Source organism: Sparus aurata, chromosome 23 (genome assembly GCF_900880675.1).
Source record: "Sparus aurata chromosome 23, fSpaAur1.1, whole genome shotgun sequence".
NCBI lineage: Eukaryota > Metazoa > Chordata > Actinopteri > Spariformes > Sparidae > Sparus > Sparus aurata.
The window spans coordinates 17,698,037-17,715,806 of NC_044209.1; the positions used below are offsets into that span (position 1 = coordinate 17,698,037).

The 17,770-nt window shown below is 42.4% G+C and overlaps 3 protein-coding genes across 8 annotated transcripts; 2 read left to right on the forward strand and 1 right to left on the reverse strand.

The window, feature by feature from the left end:
- Positions 1 to 36: 36 nt before the first annotated feature.
- Positions 37 to 9,438, forward strand: ush1ga (Usher syndrome 1Ga (autosomal recessive)). 6 transcript variants are annotated; one of them, XM_030406587.1, is made up of 7 exons: positions 37 to 170; positions 669 to 670; positions 995 to 1,096; positions 1,193 to 2,079; positions 6,005 to 6,458; positions 7,023 to 7,819; positions 8,511 to 9,438. In XM_030406587.1, the coding sequence occupies exons 4-7, from the start codon at positions 1,916 to 1,918 to the stop codon at positions 8,512 to 8,514; spliced, it is 1,419 nt and encodes a 472-aa protein (XP_030262447.1). In that variant the 5' UTR covers positions 37 to 170; positions 669 to 670; positions 995 to 1,096; positions 1,193 to 1,915; the 3' UTR covers positions 8,515 to 9,438. The 6 variants fall into 6 exon arrangements, with proteins under 6 accessions (XP_030262447.1, XP_030262445.1, XP_030262448.1 ...); XM_030406585.1 differs by having other exon boundaries at positions 995 to 2,079; XM_030406586.1 differs by lacking the exons at positions 37 to 170; positions 669 to 670 and adding an exon at positions 682 to 739.
- On the forward strand, positions 8,511 to 14,828 carry LOC115574910 (tripartite motif-containing protein 16-like). The gene is made up of 7 exons (XM_030406582.1): positions 8,511 to 8,565; positions 10,671 to 11,162; positions 11,937 to 12,032; positions 12,121 to 12,354; positions 12,734 to 12,905; positions 13,753 to 13,827; positions 13,921 to 14,828. The coding sequence occupies exons 2-7, from the start codon at positions 10,749 to 10,751 to the stop codon at positions 14,454 to 14,456; spliced, it is 1,527 nt and encodes a 508-aa protein (XP_030262442.1). The 5' UTR covers positions 8,511 to 8,565; positions 10,671 to 10,748; the 3' UTR covers positions 14,457 to 14,828.
- Positions 14,659 to 16,331, reverse strand: amn (amnion associated transmembrane protein). The gene has a single exon (XM_030406583.1). The coding sequence runs from the start codon at positions 16,263 to 16,265 to the stop codon at positions 14,826 to 14,828; it is 1,440 nt and encodes a 479-aa protein (XP_030262443.1). The 5' UTR covers positions 16,266 to 16,331; the 3' UTR covers positions 14,659 to 14,825.
- Positions 16,332 to 17,770: the final 1,439 nt, after the last annotated feature.

Below are 17,770 nucleotides of genomic sequence, written 5' to 3' on the forward strand. Positions count from 1 at the left end.
AGAAACAATACTAAAATCAAAAGCTGGAAAAGTCACGTGAAATATCGTGGATAGTTGTTGCTGGAAGACAGCAATGGTCCACCTTAACTCTGTCTTAATGTTATGTTGCATTCTGAGATCGATACTTCTGGCTGCCATGACGACCGGGAGCGAAACAAGCTGCTGCTAACGTGAGTTGTTAAAAAGCTTTTTTTTTTGTAAACTCTGTGTACACAAACAATGTTCTCAAAGCTCGTGTTCATGTGTAGAGACCCTGGTGATACTACGAGCAAAGTTTCATGTTGTGTCGAGCCTTCTAAGTGTTTTAAAAATAGCGATTTTGATGCTAGCGTAAGAGTGCCCCATACCAGCACTCCCATTGAAAATGAGTTTGCCCGAGAACAAAAATACAGTCAATCTTACAAGTGCCTCTTTCGTTGTAATTATGCTTTTACACGAAGGTTTGAGTCACATACATTCACATACTAGGTTGCATTTTGGTGAGAGTTTCGCTTTAAGTCACGTTTTCACATTTGTTTGTTACTGGCTTCAGAAAATGCTGAATATTGAGGGCAGCCCACCTCCTCTGTTCAAAGTAGCCCGTTCTAGTTTGACATAGATGGATTCCTTTACCCCTCTATCAAACTATCTCGTCTTTGTCCTCAAAGGAATGCTTTTTTCTCCCGCAGATGTAAGTGGACAGCGGAGTCTTGACCTGAGGAGTCGACCCTCCTGTGTTGTGCCATTAGTTGATGGAGAGGTAGTTTTGTCTCCCCAGTGGAAAAAAAATCTGCATTCCTAGCTGCATTGAACAGCATAAACTACATTACTCATGGTGCTGGTAGATTTACAGTGAACTGGAATATGATGTTTATTGAAGAGGCTCCTGAGTTTCTCTGATATTCCTCTGTTTCACAATCTCCTTACATCTGTATATCTGTAAAATTTGATTCCTTTTCACTCTGATCTTTTCTGTTTTACTGCTCATTATGTTGTGTGGCCTGCCCTCTTCCAGGTCACCACGGTGGAGATGAGGTTGTGTGGCTTGGAACACCACTTGGCGATGTCTCGCCCTGCTCGGTCGTCCTTCTGGATCCACAGGCTTTACATAATTATAGTTTGTATCAGACATTCTGTCAATGCAACTTGTTAACTGTGAGTTTGTTGTTCTTTTCTGTACACGTGACATCTATTGCTTGTCTGTACGTCCTAGGAGAGGATCCCTCCTCTGTGGCTCATCCTGAGGTTTCTTCAATCTCCTTTATTTATTTATTTTTCTTCATTAACATGGCAAGTTTGTCCTGGGGACAGAAGATGTCGTTCACTGTACAGATTGTAAAGCCCAGCGAGGCAATGTGGTTGTGATTCGGGGCTACATAAATAAAATAGATTTGATTCCTGCGACATAAGGAATGACCATGTTGTTAAAGTTTTTTTCCATCCCCTCCTCTCTGTCTGCCCTGGATCTTTAGACCAAGGCTCAGTTAGGGGTGGCCACAGATTTTAAGTGCTCCCCTGATGTGCTTCTAAGGATAATGTCTTTTTTAAGCCAATATTAGGAGCCCCAGGTGGGAAAAAAGGAATAGTCCAAGTCAAATCCACACACTTCTTATGTTATATGATTGGAGACATCATTAAAGTTTCTACTTGATGAGTTTGCTACATCAATTATAACTTCAGTGTCTACCATGTAGGGGTTATCTGTCATGTCTAAGGGGCTGTGTTGGAGCCTCTCGGCCACAGGGAGCACTGTTCCCGGTCTCCCTGGAGACCACCGACGCGCTCAGCCCCCGGAGCTCCTCCGCGGATCAGGAGTGAGGAGGGCACGGCGGCACGACGCGGCACTTCAGCCGCTGGACGACGATGATGCTGCTGGTGGAGGTGGAGGTGTTATCGACAGGGAATGGAGTCGAGCAGGGCGGACTAACCGTGCACCATGAATGACAGGTACCACAAGGCGGCCCGGGACGGCTACCTGGACCTGCTGAAGGAGGCGACGCGGAAGGACCTGAACGCGCCGGATGAGGATGGCATGACGCCGACGTTATGGGCTGCGTACCACGGCAACCTGGAGGCTCTGCGGCTCATCGTGTCGAGGGGGTGGGTATATGCAACACTTCAGAGACGGCCATAAACTTCACTCATATGTCAATTTTTCGTCCTTTTTCCAAATATTCCCAGTGTCAGACAAGGCAAATAATCAACATATTGTCAAAGGAATAATCATATTTTCTATATTTGAACAACTTGATGACATTTCATTTGCAGTTGAACCACACATTTACATTTAGGGCATTTAGCAGAATCAACCAACGAGAGTAACAAAACACCACCAACAAAGTAGGTCAGCTTTAACAGAGGAGCAGGACTGGCCCTGATATACTACCAACACAGTGACGTCAGAAGATAAGAGGAACCACTTTAACCAAATCAATACCATAATTGGCAGCTGTTTAGTTAAGTTAGTTAAGTTAGTCATGTTCTTTTTTTTAAAGGATAAGTCCACCCAAAAATGAATAATCAGTCATATCTACTAATGCCAAAAGTTCTGTGAAACATTTCTGCAGCCTCTAAACAAAACAGCGCTGCAGCTTTTGCCCACACACCTGAAGTAGATGGGGACTTGTTTTAAAACGTTAAACAGCAAATAAAATGACTCTAAAGAGCTTGTCTGACGGGTGAATCTGAAAAGTGTTGTAAAGCGGCTTTGAGGGGTCAGTGGACTGAAAAAAGTGCTATAGAAATATGAGTCCATATACCATTTATTTAAGCCTCAAGATCCCAAACTGCTTTGAAAAGATGTTATTCACACGTTCACACGTCTTTTCTTAGCCTAAATCTGCACTGTGGCTGCTGACCTAAAAACATTAGCTGAGCTCGACTGCACATCGAGGGTGTAAATAAATTTTTTTTGAAAATCAGTTTGGGATCTTTAGGCTTCCAGAAACTTGGATAATACTGGTCAAGCTGTATGTTTTGTTTCCACTGGCATGAGTAGTGTGTCAAATTTAGAGCTGCCTTTAGTAAGTTAGCCCAGTTAGCTGTGCAGCTAGCGGTTCGAACCAGGAGTTCGGCATCTGGGGAGTGTTAGTCTTCACACTGCAGGCTCAGGATATGGCTAGTTGTTTAGCATGCTAATTCAGTAGATATCTCAGCAACATGATACATATATATGATCATGTCTAGACTGTTATTTAGTCCCATTCTTTTGATAATTTGAGATTAGTTTTAAAATTCTTACATATAGCCCCTTTAAGGACAGGGTTTTATTTGTTCTAGCTTTATGATCATCATCTGTAAGATACACATCATGATTATTACCAATATATCACAGCAGGAGATAGCTGCCGTGCAATTTATACCATGAAGGCACCGTTGGAGATTAGCTGATCACAGAGGCATATAGCTAGAGTTGGCCCATAAAACAGAAAGTGTACATAAAGTATAACTCATTCTTACATCACAAACTGTTATGTAAGAGGGAGCATTTCATAAGTTTGTTACGATGGATTGTTATGGAGAGGCACTGTCGCCTGCCGTTACGTAATTACCTATTTCACTCCGTAATCACCAGAAGTGTAGAAATATCAAAAAGATTACACACATTCTGCAGGCTGCATTGTGGTATAAATGCTGGCCGTACTTCAGCGAAGTGAGCAAATGTGATTGGTATTCATGGTCAGCCCATTCCTCATGTTTTCTGGCTGACCTGGTTTTGCCTCTCAGCCAGAAGAAATGGGCTCATTGTGAATCTGCTTAATTAAGTGAAGCTTGTTAGAGACTTAGTGTACGATACAAGATGGCATCATTCATCAGTGTTCAGTTTATTGAATGCAAAACGTCACAATTGACCAAAAGTTATTGACATTTGAAAAAAAAAAAATTAGCGTTTTCTGAAAACACACAAAGGGAGGAAGGCCTCCAGAGCGGCATGATGAAACTGAATTCACCATTTCCCACGGAATAAATGTAAACACTGCTCTGGAGACATTCAGCCACCATGGACATATTCCTCTATTGATAGCAGGTTACATAAACTCCTGATTGACACGAGGCACTAGAATAAACAATAACAGCTGCCATAATGTTTCACTGAGGCACTGAACTCGTGAGACCCGGGGAGGGTAATGAAGAGAAGTTAAATACTGCTTGACAATTTCATGGGAAAGATGCTAGCACTGCTATATTTGGCAAGTATATTGCGCCGGGCGGGCTGCTGTCACATCAAGCTGTCATTGGAATTGAAGATGCAAACAGCCCATAATGTGATAAAGAACAGGGGAGGCCTATCAGCACGGCGGTCAGCATTTTTTACGAGGACATTAATCACGACACATAAAGCTATCATGCTGGATGTTCTGTCCCTACGAAAAGCACATTGTTTAATCCGAAGGCAATATTTCATCGAGAAAAATTAAAATTGAGCACGGCTAATTGCTGTTTATCTTTTGACGTCGGTTTAGAGATTTTTATGATGCAGGGATGGCGCAATTCTTCTGTTTGATCGTTGGTTATATTGTGGCTTCTTTGGCAGTTTGCTGCACACTGTCCATCCTGCATGCTGACATTTGAACTCGAGCAACCCCTGATCCTAAAACTGCTTTTGCTTTTTTTGGTTTTTCACTTGGCTGATAACTACTCTTATATTTACTCTCTTTCCTACTTTTCACTGCATGTACTGAGAAATGATTTCACACTGGATAAATAATGAAGGCCCCACTATCTCTCCTCAGCAAGGTGCATTGATGTCAGTGGTGCTGACATCATTCACAGATGCTCCAGAAATCTTCAACTGGAATGAAGAAGTATTGTCCGTGTAAACAAAGCCACTGCTATGCACGATCTTGGCCACTTTAATTCAGATTTCCTGTCGAATTTAACTACACTTTTCATTTACAGCCACCGCATATATTTAAACCCAATCCCGTCCAGACAAAAAAGGAGACAGGGGGTCTCAAATCAGAGTGGGACTTGTGCTAATCGCTGCCCAGGTTGGGTTCTGACACACGTTCCCTGTGAAAACCTCACAACGCAATCCATCAATAATACATCTGCGCTTCGACAGTGGCTTCACCTCCATCGTATCAAATATTCAGCAGTCTGTACATGGCTACACTGGAGGCACAAGGCAGTGCAGGTAACATGTAAACTCTGTGGGCGTGAGGGACACCAATCAGAGGAGTCCAAACTGAAAAATAAAAGCATGAATGTAAAGTTGAAATCCTGTCAGCAATATTGAGTTTCCGTGGCGACAAACAAGCTTTATGTATCGTGATTCAATAATTTTTCTTTGTAATGTTTTCGATTATCTGTGAGATGGCTAACAGAATACTAGTTTGGGCAAAATGTGATTTAACACAATAAATGACCTTCCATAGATTAGAGGCTTATGATGCGAAAGAGAAGTAAGGAACCTCCACACACATCTGTCCTCCACAACCAGCTGTGACACCTTGTGTTTTGACTTGGGGAACACTCGTGCGTGACATCACCGGCCGTGCACAGCGTTGCTTTTTGAGCCACCTACTCGGCCTCCCCTGAAACCTGATACAGGTAGTGTAGCAGAGGTGCTGGCAAACCTGTGGTCATATTACAAACCAGCAGCAACAGTGCAGCACACATAGAGGTAACCCGGAGGTCGTGGACTGTCAACCAAGGGTAAATGTTAGGTATGGATCCTGCATGATAGTAAATTCCTTTTGAAGTGTGATTTTAAGCAAACCTTCCTATTTGAGCAATTGGTCTGGGCCTTATAAAATTAAGGAGCCTGCAGAAGCTCTATTTTCTGAAAGAGCAACATGATGTTTAGACTGTAAATTATTAAATGAGGCCCCATTAACAACCCACGGATGACAGGTCAGTGCTGAAAACATAATAAAAAAATCACGTGCTTACTCATGAGTGAGTCATCTAAACGGACGACCATGGAGGCAAACTGTATACATAACCTTTCAAACAGTCTGAGAAAGGAATGAAAATATTTATGCAGGGAATCTGATATGTATATGTTTCTTATGGCCCACAGAGGAAACCCTGACAAGTGTGACATATGGGGGAACACACCGCTCCACCTGGCAGCTGCCAATGGTCACCACAACTGCCTTTTCTTCCTGGTGTCTTTCGGTGCCAACATATGGTGTCTGGACAACGACTACCACACCCCGTTGGACATGGCCGCCACAAAAAATCACATGGATTGCGTCCGCTACCTGGATTCCGTGGCTACCAAGCAGACGGGCCTCAACACCAAGCTGGTCAACAAGCTGAAGGACCGGGCTTTTCGTGATGCCGAGCGGCGGATCAAAGAGTGCGTGAAGATGCAGAAGAAACACCACAAACGCATGGAGCGCAAGTTTCACAAAGACGCTTCGGAGGCTTCTGCGTCAGACGTCATGAGCTTTTCCAGTTACACCAGTAGCTCTATTAGCCACAAGCTGCGAAGCTTAAATGCAGCCACCGTCAGTGTGCCATATTCTCAGGTCAGGATTGATTTGTGTTGATGCATGGTTAAATACTTTAGGTTGCCAAGTACAAGGACTTTTGATATCCCATCTTTTAAAGAGATAGATTTAAACAGTACAGTGTATATATACATAAAATACATATAACATTTGTAATATAAAATTACTGAAAACATTAAGACCTTCATATGTACTTTGTTCAGTTGTTTACTTGGATTATTCTCAGAATTTTAGGCATTGATCAAGGTAGGAAGCTGGCAAATGACACTAAAAGTATAATTGATAAAACTTACACTACCCCATCCATGAACATTTCTGAGTCACATAAATAGACTTTAATCAGTGAAGAGTGGTTGTTTAACAATAAAGGCAACAACTCTGATGACCCCTCGCTACTTGCGTCTTTAGTTTTGTCGTGATTGAAAGAGCCCTCGTGGAAGAAATTACATATCGTGAACTGAAGCCAGTGTCTATGTAAAAACTACTTATCTCTATATCTATCTTATTCGAAATGTTTGGAAAATCTAAGCCTTTCATTTGTGACTGTGTCTAAAAGCTGTATTATTATTCATGTTCTGTTAGGCTACTCTCCATGCCACAAACCGAGGGAAGACAAAGATTCAGAGGAAGCTGGAGAAGAGGAAACAAGGAGATGGGACCTTTAAGATCTATGAGGATGGGAGGAAGAGTGTGCGCTCCCTCTCTGGACTTCAGCTGGGCAATGATGTCATGTTCGTCAAACAGGGGACTTATGTCAACCCAAAGGACCGTGGCCGCCGAAACATCCGTGACATGTTCACCAGAGACAATTACGATGCCATTTCACGTGCCATGAGTGAACCGGACCTCCACGGGCCCGATGTGGATTATTCTGAGATCAGCACTGACTCAGGACATGATTCCCTGTTCAACCGGCCCGGTCTGGGCACCATGGTCTTCAGGAGGAACTATGTGAGTGGGGGGATGTTTAACCTCGGTGGTCAGGATGAGGCCAGTGGGGACCGGTCGGGCAATAATGTGCGTTTACGCAGTCGGCTGCAGCAATACCCGAGTGGAGATGAAGACAGCATTGGCAGCGCACGCAGCCTGCAGGAGAGGAACGTGGAGGAGCTGCCCTGGGACGAAGTCGAATTAGGGCTGGACGACGATGATGAGCCTGAGTCAAGCCCTCTGGAGGTCTTCCTCGCCACACAGAGCATGAGCGAGTTTTTCTCGATCTTCAAGAGGGAGAAGATTGACCTTGAAGCCCTGTTGCTGTGCTCTGACCATGACCTTAAGAGTATCCACATCCCCCTAGGACCAAGGAAAAAGATATTAGATGCCTGTAAGACACGGCTGGAGACCATAGAGGAACCGGACTGCATGGAGGACACAGAACTGTGAGTGATGAGTTATAGTGCAGTAGGGTTGGGCATTTTGGCAACATAAGATGATAAGATAAGATGCTATTAGATAGTGACGGTGAACATCTAGACACAAGTTCATTGAAAGTGCTTAGAAATACATAAAGAAGAAAATGTTGTGCCAAAATGTTATTGCAGTTTTTTCAGTGTTCAGTTTTATAAAATTCTGCATTTCCTTTGTTCAATGCTTGTATTCAGCATTTGTAAGGGACTGTAATCATGTGGTGATGCTATTATGTAGAATTGTGTGTCATCTGCGTAAGCGGGGTTTGAGTATTATGATATTCCATAATCTGAGCAAGGAGGAGCTTGTAGATGTTGAACAGAAGAGGCCCGAGCATAGAGCCTTGAGGAACCCCAGAGGAATCTTTGTTGGAACCAAATTTAGGTAAATACAAATAACAAGTTATCTAATCACTTTGAACGATTTAAAATGGCTTATGAATTTCCATTTAAAATAGTTATTTGGCGCAAGCTCCTCCTCCACCATGCTGCTATCTTTGCACTTTGCACTGTGGATGCATTCAAGATCAACCTCAAATCAAGTCTCAAATCGTCACTTCGCCCACCCCTCCGGTGTAGTACGAAGGTATTTGGACATATTTCTTTTTAAGTCATCTTCAGTTAGAAACACAGTGTCTTCCCTTGTCTTCATTCTGTCCTGCAGATAATAAAAGTTGTTGTGGACGGCCCTCCTGCTGTGTGCTCATCCAGCCTTAAAGGTCAGTGGTGCATTGCGGAGTGAATATGGACGGGCAGGACTTAATGATTTTCCTCTCATCGTACCTCGATGGTAACAAAGCAGAAAGGACATTGTCAAGATGAATATGTCAAGCAAAAAGATACGTGTGTCAGATGAATTCATAACAGGATCCCTTTTTCGGTGTCTTGTAAGCCTAGGGCTAACAGAGAGCTGATTGTGGGGTCCATGTCCACTGAACTTGTTTGCCCCTGTGGGGTAAATCCAACCACCTCATGTGCCTGCATTGCTTGTGCCTGTGCATTTGCTTAAAAGTGTCTTTTATCATAAACCTCTTAACATAAACTTCATTCTAAGTGTATAATTAACTCTTTCAAGTGTAGTCTGTTCATCTAGAGTCACTCAACTCTTTCCTTACTCATATGACAACTCTGTGCATGTTTACATACAGCAAGCCATGTTAGTCCAAGTGGGGCTCACTGGCAATGCAGGCCAATTGTTCACTGAGATTACTACTGTAGTGTTAAACTATGTAAAACACAGTATCGTAGTAGTATAGATTTTATTTTATGTATATGTATATGTGTATATATATATATATATATATGTATATATATATATATATATATATATATATATATATATATATATATAGATATATACACACACACAACATAACATGCTGTTGTTCTAAATCCTGCCTGTATTGTCCTTGTAATATGACATTTATGAACCTTTTATGTCTCAGTCTGACATTAGTACAGTCTTCCAGCTGTTTGTATCTTCAGTAGTTTTTTTTAAATATAATGTACATCTGCACAGGAGCTTACTTTGATGTTTACCATCCCAATTTTTAACATTTTAGGTAGATTTTAAATAAAAAATACTAATGTTTTCGATGCTTTAAAGTACTTAACTGATGTATCCTCTTCTTACTGAACTCTATTTGCTTTATTTTATCAGCAGAGTTGCTCACATTGAGTTCACTGTATGCCTTTGATAAGACATGAGGAGTCCTCTGACATGTTTTTGAGGGAGGTTTAAATTCAATGATTACAGAATTGATTTTTAGGGCTGATTCTGATATTTCTTGGCCATGATGTAATTTTGAACAGAACCACATAAGAAATGTACAGAGGACATTTTCAACATTCAGACCATAATGATAGAAGACAAGGATTTAAAATAACAATTGGTAACATTTTATAATAACTAACATTAACAAGTGCTACATTTATAGTTAATTTAACTTAAGTTGATAGTTATTTCACATAATTCCCTAAGTTAAATTAGTATTAGTTTTCTTGAGATCACACATTATTTGTGCCATTATCATGGAATAACAAGTGTAGTTTCCTCAATGATAATAATGAGCCAAACATGTAAATTAATCAAGTTCCTACTTTTACCTAGTGTAACTAGGTTGTATGTAGTCCTGTTTTATTGTACAGTTTCTACAGATCAGTGATCGTCCTGTCTCACTCTCTACCTATTAACAAGGACATCATTCCAGCCGAGACTTTGTGTCCATGTTTGTGTGAGAGACACACGCAGAGCGGAAAAAATACTTGTTTTGCCATCTTCATCCATTGTGATAATCCTCGCGTGCTGCCATCATTCTTTCCTCTGTGCTGCTTGACATGAAATCAGGAAGCATACTGCAGATAAATGCGGTTGTCTGGACGCTCCATGCCTCTTACATAATGCTGTTATCAGGAGGAAACACTGTCAGACTCCCACATTGGTCCTTAAGCAGCAGTAAAGTATCCTCATGCTTTTCTAATGATACTTTACTTATGTTTTTATTGATTAATTTGCCTTTTTGGTGACCAAACTCAGACAGTGTTTTCTTTTCACTGTTATGAAAAAATGAGACATTGCCAGAGAATGTAACATTCCAGCCCGGTCACTCACTTAGACGAAATGAAAGTGAGGATATTCATTGTCCTCCCTGCCTCTCGTCATTTCCTCCCCTCTTCTGTGTAATCCGCTGTATCTCGAGCTTGGTGTTTGGATACAGAGCAAAGAGTACAACAGAGGAGGGGTGAAAAATGAGAATTCTTCAGCGGGGCTGAGCAAAAAATACCTTAGGCGTGGTTTTTATTAATTCTTTCCTTATGCATTCAGAGGGTCTTGGGAGAAGGAAAAGCAGCCATTTGAAGTAAGTAAATCAGGGATAAGATAACCAGAAGAACTCTCTCAAACATGGCAACTCTCAGCACTAACAATGAGGAGAATTTAAAGGAAAGTCAACCCAACTCAGACGTAAAGGAGGAACAGGGGGATCCTTCCTCAGAGTCGTCCGGCTCGCTGCTCCCGGAAGAAGTTTTATGTGACTCATGCATGGACAGCCCCAGCAAGGCCCTGAAATCCTGCCTGACCTGCCTGGTTTCCTACTGCCAGGCACATCTCAGACCCCACTTGGAGAACGCCAAATTTCAAAACCACCGCCTGGTTGATCCCCTCCACGACATCGACTGTCGGACCTGTGAGGTCCATCAGCTTCCTCTTGAGCGCTTCTGCCTGATGGACGGCTGCTGTGTGTGTGCGGACTGCCAGAAACAGGAGCATGAAGGGCACACGGCTGCATCTGTGGGGGAGGCTCGGGCACAGATTGAGGTCCTGACAACACAACATAGCACAGTTTTTTCAACACAGAGCATTTAATGTTTAGAAATGTTTTTGTTTTCTGTTTTGGCCGCAGGTTCAACATTTTTAAATTTGCTATAAAAGGGACAGCTCAACCCAAAAAATCATATATGATGAAAATGCATTATTTTGTTTTATTATTATTATTATTATTATTAATAATATTATTATTATTGTTTTGAGTCTCCGTAGAGACATGGATGCAGGAACTAGGGGTGCAGCTATAATATATGCCGAATTTACAAGAAGGCCTGAATATTTTGGAATTTGCCAGAAACAGTGCTTCACAAAGTTTATGAAGTTTCTCCTAACTCAACAACTCCCAAAATAGAGGGATTTTATGAGGTAGTCTGGGAAATTTCTCCCACTCCTCATCTCCTTTTATTATGAATTATGAATTATGATTAGATACATGTTATCCTGGCCACTGAAATTGATACAAAAACATGAATGTCGCTCCCTATTTACTATGACGTCATTATATAGACTGACCCTTCAGCACCCATGACTGTGACTGACTTCACACATCCCTGAGTAGAGGAGTCTGCCTTCTCTCAGATACTGTGGTAGCAGATGGCGAGATGGAGCGAAAGTAGTTACTGCAAGATAATCTAGACGGTTATGTAGCACTACTTGTAAGAGGATTAATATGTGTTCTTGATTTTTTTGGGCTGAGCTGTTGCTTTCATTGTTTCACACTATTTCTATTATTATCATCTCAAAAAAGCACATGGTTGTTTGTAGGCTGAGCTGCAGAAGAAACAGGAAGAGATCAGTCAGAGTGCAGCAGCAGCTGATAAAGCTATTGGAAAGCTCCAGAGCAACAATGACTTAATTAAGGTGTGTTACACTTTTATACATCAATTAAATGAACAATGGTTTAAACCATTTCATTGATTTTGTTTCTCTTTCTTCCGCGGCCCGTCAGTCTTCGGTGCAGGAGGTTTGTGTTATTGTCGAGCAGCAGTTCACCAGGCTGCAGACAGCCGTGGAGGAGGCCAGGAAAGGGGCGGCGGAAGTGCTGCAAGGGGAGCAGAGACAAGCCCTCAGACAGGCGGAGGGCATCCAGGCACATCTGGAGCAGAGGCAAACAGAACTGATGAAGAATTTGGCTCAAATGAACAAACTGTCCAGGAACAAGTCTGATGTTGACTTCTTGCAGGTAATATATATATATATTATATATATATTACCTATATATATGTATATATATATATATGTATATATACATATATATATATATATATATATATATATATATATATATATATATATATATATATATATACATATATAACCAGACAGGTGATATAACCAGACAGGTGACCCAGAAGGTGTTAACCCATTTCCAGCAGATATCTCAGAAGATCTGGGATAAGCACAGAATGTTCTCCGAGACAAAGAGTTTATTTTGGCAGGTAGTGTGTTGACAGTGCACACAGAGCCGGCGTCAAGTCATCTGACCGATTTCTTTGAAAAAAAGATCTGGATCAGAGAAAAGGGGCTGCGTGTTATTTTACAGCTTGCATGTTATTTTCCAGGAGTACTGCGAGTGGAAGAAAGGAGTGGCAGATGTGTGTGTGCCTACTGTGTACCTGACCCGCATGGACCACCTTAACTCATACGTCCAAGTAGTGACTGACGCCACAGACGAGCTGTGTGACCTGATCCTCTCGTCGTACAGGGAGAAACTGAACTTGATCTGGGAAAATGGTAGGTGTATATCATTTCAGATACTTCACCTTAAATGTTCTGGTTCTCTGTGGCAAAAATATCTGAAATATTTGTTGACAGATTGCAATTAGTTTTTCTTTTGCTCCATCAGCAGCTCAACTGGTTTCAGTATATGTCATAAACCCCGCCCCTTCTATGTTAGCGAATGGGACACAGGCCAAATAACCACACCTGACTGACTTATTTTTACAATATTATTATTTATTTTTATACTACATTCTCAGTGAAAGCACTTAAACGCACCATGACTAGACTCTAGATTTTTTTTCATCTGAACCCAGGCAAGGGTTCAGGTCCAGTATCCATGCTGTATTACTCTGATATCCTTACCCTAACCATAATCTGTCTGTCCCTCCATTCACAACCATTCAAGCATTCAAACAAACACTAGCCAGTAAGAGGCCGAGATGGGGCTGGCGGTGATCCACCGTCCTAGGGGGAAAAAATTTGTGTTTTTTTTTTTTGTTGTCCATCTTTATACAGTCAATGTGGTGAACAGAGTAAAGCAACATCATTATGTTAGCATGTTTATTTTATTGTCTACTTTATTATTTTATTTATATCTTTATCATTTTCCCTTGTTTCCATTCATGCTATATTTCTATTTCTACTTTGCACGGAGCATCTGGAACAAAAACAATTTATATTTAATTTATCAATAAAGTATTGTGATTCTGATTAGCACCGTTGTCTTTTAGCCTTGTTATTCAATCTTTATTTACTCAGCTCCATTATTTTAGAACTTCTCTTTTATATTCAGCATATTGTAGAAATCTGAATGTGTCACTAAAAAACAAAATCATCTCTCTGCAAAATGATAAACCAGGTACTAAATCCCCGAAGCCAGAAGCTCAACCTTCGCCCCTGCCTGATCCTGAGATACGAGAGGACTTTCTAAAATGTAAATACGCTTTTCAGTATGTTATGTTCAGTGTTTGTATTGGTTTATTCAGTGTACAGATTATTCACAAATCATATTCCCTTTGTATTACAGACAAAAGGAGTTTGACCTTTGACCCTGACACCACCCATCACTTCCTCCGCGTGAGGGAGGACAACAGAAAGCTGACCAACACCAGCCCCTGGCAGCACAGCTACCCAGCCCACCCTGCTCGCTTCGAGTACTGGCGCCAGGCGATGACTTCGGACAGCCTGTACCAGGGGAGGCATTACATCGAAGCAGAGCTGAGCGGGGAGGGGGCACACGTCGGGGTCACGTACAAGAGCATCGATCGCAAGGGAGAGCAGAGCACCAGCTGCATCACCGGGAACGACTTCTCCTGGTGCGTGGGGAGGAACAGCCGAGGCTTCTTCTCCTGGCACGCCGGTGTGGAGACGCCCCTGGAAGTCGGTGATGCCCAAAGAGTCGGCCTGTATGTCGACTTCCACCGAGGCTGTGTGTGTTTCTATGATGTGACTGGTGACATGAGGCTGCTCCACAAGTACTTTGCTGATTTTATGGAGCCTTTATATGTCACAGCCTGGCTGTCAAAGAAAGACAATACGGTGTGTCTGGTCGATTCAAAATGACTGTTTTACTAACAAATTATCATCTGTGGAAGAAAATAGTGGCAGATTGCTTTTAAATTTACCTCCATCTAGTGGCGGCTGTGCGTCATCAATGTGAGAAACCAGTGCAGTAGAACATGTGTTAGGAATTTACTGCCACTTTATTGCAACTTTACTGCTTTTGTAATGTGTTATGAATGAGGGAAAAGTACACAAACATCTGCCGACATTTCATTTATTTATCATACAGGTCCATTTATGTAAGTTTATTGACAGTGCTGGATTATCATAAAGCCATAAGAGGATTTATTATTTTATGAAGTGGGCTGTAAAATCATCAGTTTAATGCAAAAGTACCTCTGAAATCATTAAAACTTCGACTTCATCACTTCAGGCACTGAATTCTGTCTCGTTGTCGTCATAAACTGGATTCACAAAGTACACACCACTCTGAGTCAAAGAGATTGAGGAATTTGCTCCGGTCCCATTCGAACCAAGAACATCAGGCAGCGCGTTGGGTTGGTCGAACATTGGGTTATCAAAGCCGTGGTCGAGAGGCCCGCCAAGCTCTCCGACACCGCTGTCTCTCTTCAAGCTTCTCAGAGACGGCAGCGATGGCATTGATGGCATTGATGGCATTGATGGCATTCGAACAACCCCCTTATGAACCAGGAAGACTGTGACGACAATGAGTGCTGCCATAATCAGAACTCCAAACACAACCCCAACAACCGTTGCAGCTTTGGCTCCAGACTGATCACTGCTGCTCCCAGAGGAGGCCTGAAATTCATCCCCGGTGATCCCCAGATTGGAGCCATGAGCGCGAGCGTCCTTACTGATGTCCCTAGCCAGCCTCTCTGCCTGTTTTCCCTCCTCTCCGTCCAGGATAACCACCTGGATCACAGCCGAACTACCAAAGGGGATGAACCCCATCAACCGCTGTGGCTTGAAGACTTTAGACATGCCCAGCTGAATGGACTTGTACTGCGGCAGGGTGAGGAACAGGTGATGGATTCGTTGCCTGTAAGTCTGCAGGTTGAAGGAGGCGGCAGTGTAGAGGGTGACGATGGCTCCACACACATCACAGCAGTGCCCTTCAGGGAGGAGAGGCTTCCGACAGTTTGGAGAGGCACATGTTACAGAGCCACAGATCCGCTCACGGTTCGCAGAGTTCCCACAGTCGCAGCCAGAAGGATCCTCACAGCCGGGGTGTCCGACTGTCACAGCAGACGATCCGTGGAACTGCAGTTGGCCTGAGCGTGTGCCGAGATACTCAGAGAACTCAGATCTGCTCTCAAACTTCTTCCCCAGCACCGACACAGATTTCACAGGAATGCTTGACTCACTCGAGCTGGTGTCCACCTTGAAAGAGGAGCGGGCTTTGAACACCACATCATCATACCCGCATGGGACGCTCTCCTCGTGGACCGAGAATAGGAAGTTTCCACGCTGCAGGTCATCCAGATTTGCAGCCGCCTGCCACAGAGCCGGATTAAACCACTCAACGGACTCTGAGTCTTTGAACTGGGTCGTGACACCCGCACCGCAGTCCGGATCCTGTCCACTCACGACATAAAAACCGGCTCCTGAATTCAGGATGAACTCTCCATCCACCGGCAGGATCATCTCCTGCACAGCATGCGTGGTCTCCACAAACACAGACACTTTTCTCAGCGCTGGAAACTTCACTTTGTCGTTGCCACACGGAACGGCTCCATGGTCCCAGTTGGTCTGATTCTCATAGTTGGTGTCAGGAATCCACTGCTTGTACAAGGCGTTCGCCGCCCCGACAAGAGAGAGGAGAAGAAGCGCGTCTGGTGTTCTCAGCATCCTGAGTACGTTTGGCAGACTGAGCGAACATTTGGTGAACTTTGCTTTTCAACCTTGTGACTAACAGGTGCGCTCACTAAAACTGATGAGCTATGAACCATTTCAGCCAGCTCAAGCAGGTGACCTGTAAAAGATTGACAAGTTCATCATCATTTTACTTTTTTTTCCCCCCCTTACCCGTGTATCTTCAACGCTCATGAACAAACATTATTTACCGGTACTCACCCCCGTTCTTGATGGAAAGTCAACACATTTCTGGAGCTTCGTGACAAAACAGTTTTGCAGCATTCTTCTAAGCTCCATAAATGTTTTGTGGAAGATAATGACTGATTTTTCAAGTTTTGAACTTATTCTTTAAAGTTCTGTGGTTGGCAGATGTGGGCAGGGACACGTTTTGCTCAGACGTCTGTTCAGAAAGGACAATATCTGGGGAAACTTTGCCTAGGTCCTAAATAGGAACTGTGAAATACTGTTTAACAATGCATTATGATATTAAAGGGGCAGTATGTAAGATTTGTTGTTAAACTTGACATGGAAAAGCAGCAGTTCTGACCTCACAATGTTAATGTTCTGTGTTGCAGAGATAACTACCGAAGTTAGCATGCTAACCTGCTAGCCCTTGCTCGTCCTGGTCAGCCTGAACCGCTAGCTGCGCGCCACACTGAGCTAACTAGCTTATGACAGCTACAAATAGCAGCAGTTAGCAGTTGCTCTGGTGACACGTGGCCAAGTCTTACACACTGCACCTTTAAACTAGTTCAAACTATTGTTTGAGCGACGTAGTCTGACATGCAGATGTCTGTAAATCAGTAAACCAAACTTTACTGATATCGCACCTTTCAAGCGAATCAAAATGCAATTCAGAGAACTTCACAAGTGATTTAAAAAGACAAGAAAACAAAAACGGGGTTTAAAGACTAATGCACACCAATGGTGATGAAATTATTGGTTTAAAGATCATGATAATAAAGGGTTATGATAAGGCAAATTAAATCAGAATAAGTATGAACATTAAAACCATAAATGTATAAGACACTACATGAAAATCAGACTGAATATAATTTTTTACTTGCATTTAAAAGTTTCAATATTTCCAGCTCCTCTCAGATGCTCAGGGCGGCTGCTCCAACGACTTGAGTGAAAAAAGAAAATATAATAACTCCACCCATTACTTATTAACATCATTATGAAATCTAGTTACAGATATAAAACTGAATTAAATATGAAATTTAACAGCTCTAAAATGTCTATTAGGATCAGAGAACAATGTAGCTGGAATATCCTATTTAAATTGTTTGATTTTATTGTATTGGTCTCAGTCTCTCATGAATTAGCAGGGAAACTGCTTCTCTGCATTTGTAGGTCAGTTAGCTTATGGGATTTTATGATTGTGTCAAGTCATCATGGAGCAGCGTTTGACTCAGCAAAGCTCTCCAAATAAAGGCAGTAATCCTTATTCAAGAAACTGGCAGACGGCTTTAAGTATATATATGTATATATCCATA

Bases quoted from the DNA above. Each gene is read 5' to 3' on its own strand.
- ush1ga (XM_030406585.1), top strand. From the start codon at position 1,916: ATGAATGACAGGTACCACAAGGCGGCCCGGGACGGCTACCTGGACCTG. The intron at 2,080-6,004 runs GTGGGTATATGC...TATGGCCCACAG, and splicing joins CGGCTCATCGTGTCGAGGGG to AGGAAACCCTGACAAGTGTG. The intron at 6,459-7,022 runs GTCAGGATTGAT...ATGTTCTGTTAG, and splicing joins TCAGTGTGCCATATTCTCAG to GCTACTCTCCATGCCACAAA.
- LOC115574910 (XM_030406582.1), top strand. From the start codon at position 10,749: ATGGCAACTCTCAGCACTAACAATGAGGAGAATTTAAAGGAAAGTCAA. The intron at 12,906-13,752 runs GTAGGTGTATAT...ATGATAAACCAG, and splicing joins GAACTTGATCTGGGAAAATG to GTACTAAATCCCCGAAGCCA. The intron at 13,828-13,920 runs GTAAATACGCTT...TTTGTATTACAG, and splicing joins ACGAGAGGACTTTCTAAAAT to ACAAAAGGAGTTTGACCTTT.
- amn (XM_030406583.1), bottom strand. From the start codon at position 16,265: ATGCTGAGAACACCAGACGCGCTTCTTCTCCTCTCTCTTGTCGGGGCG.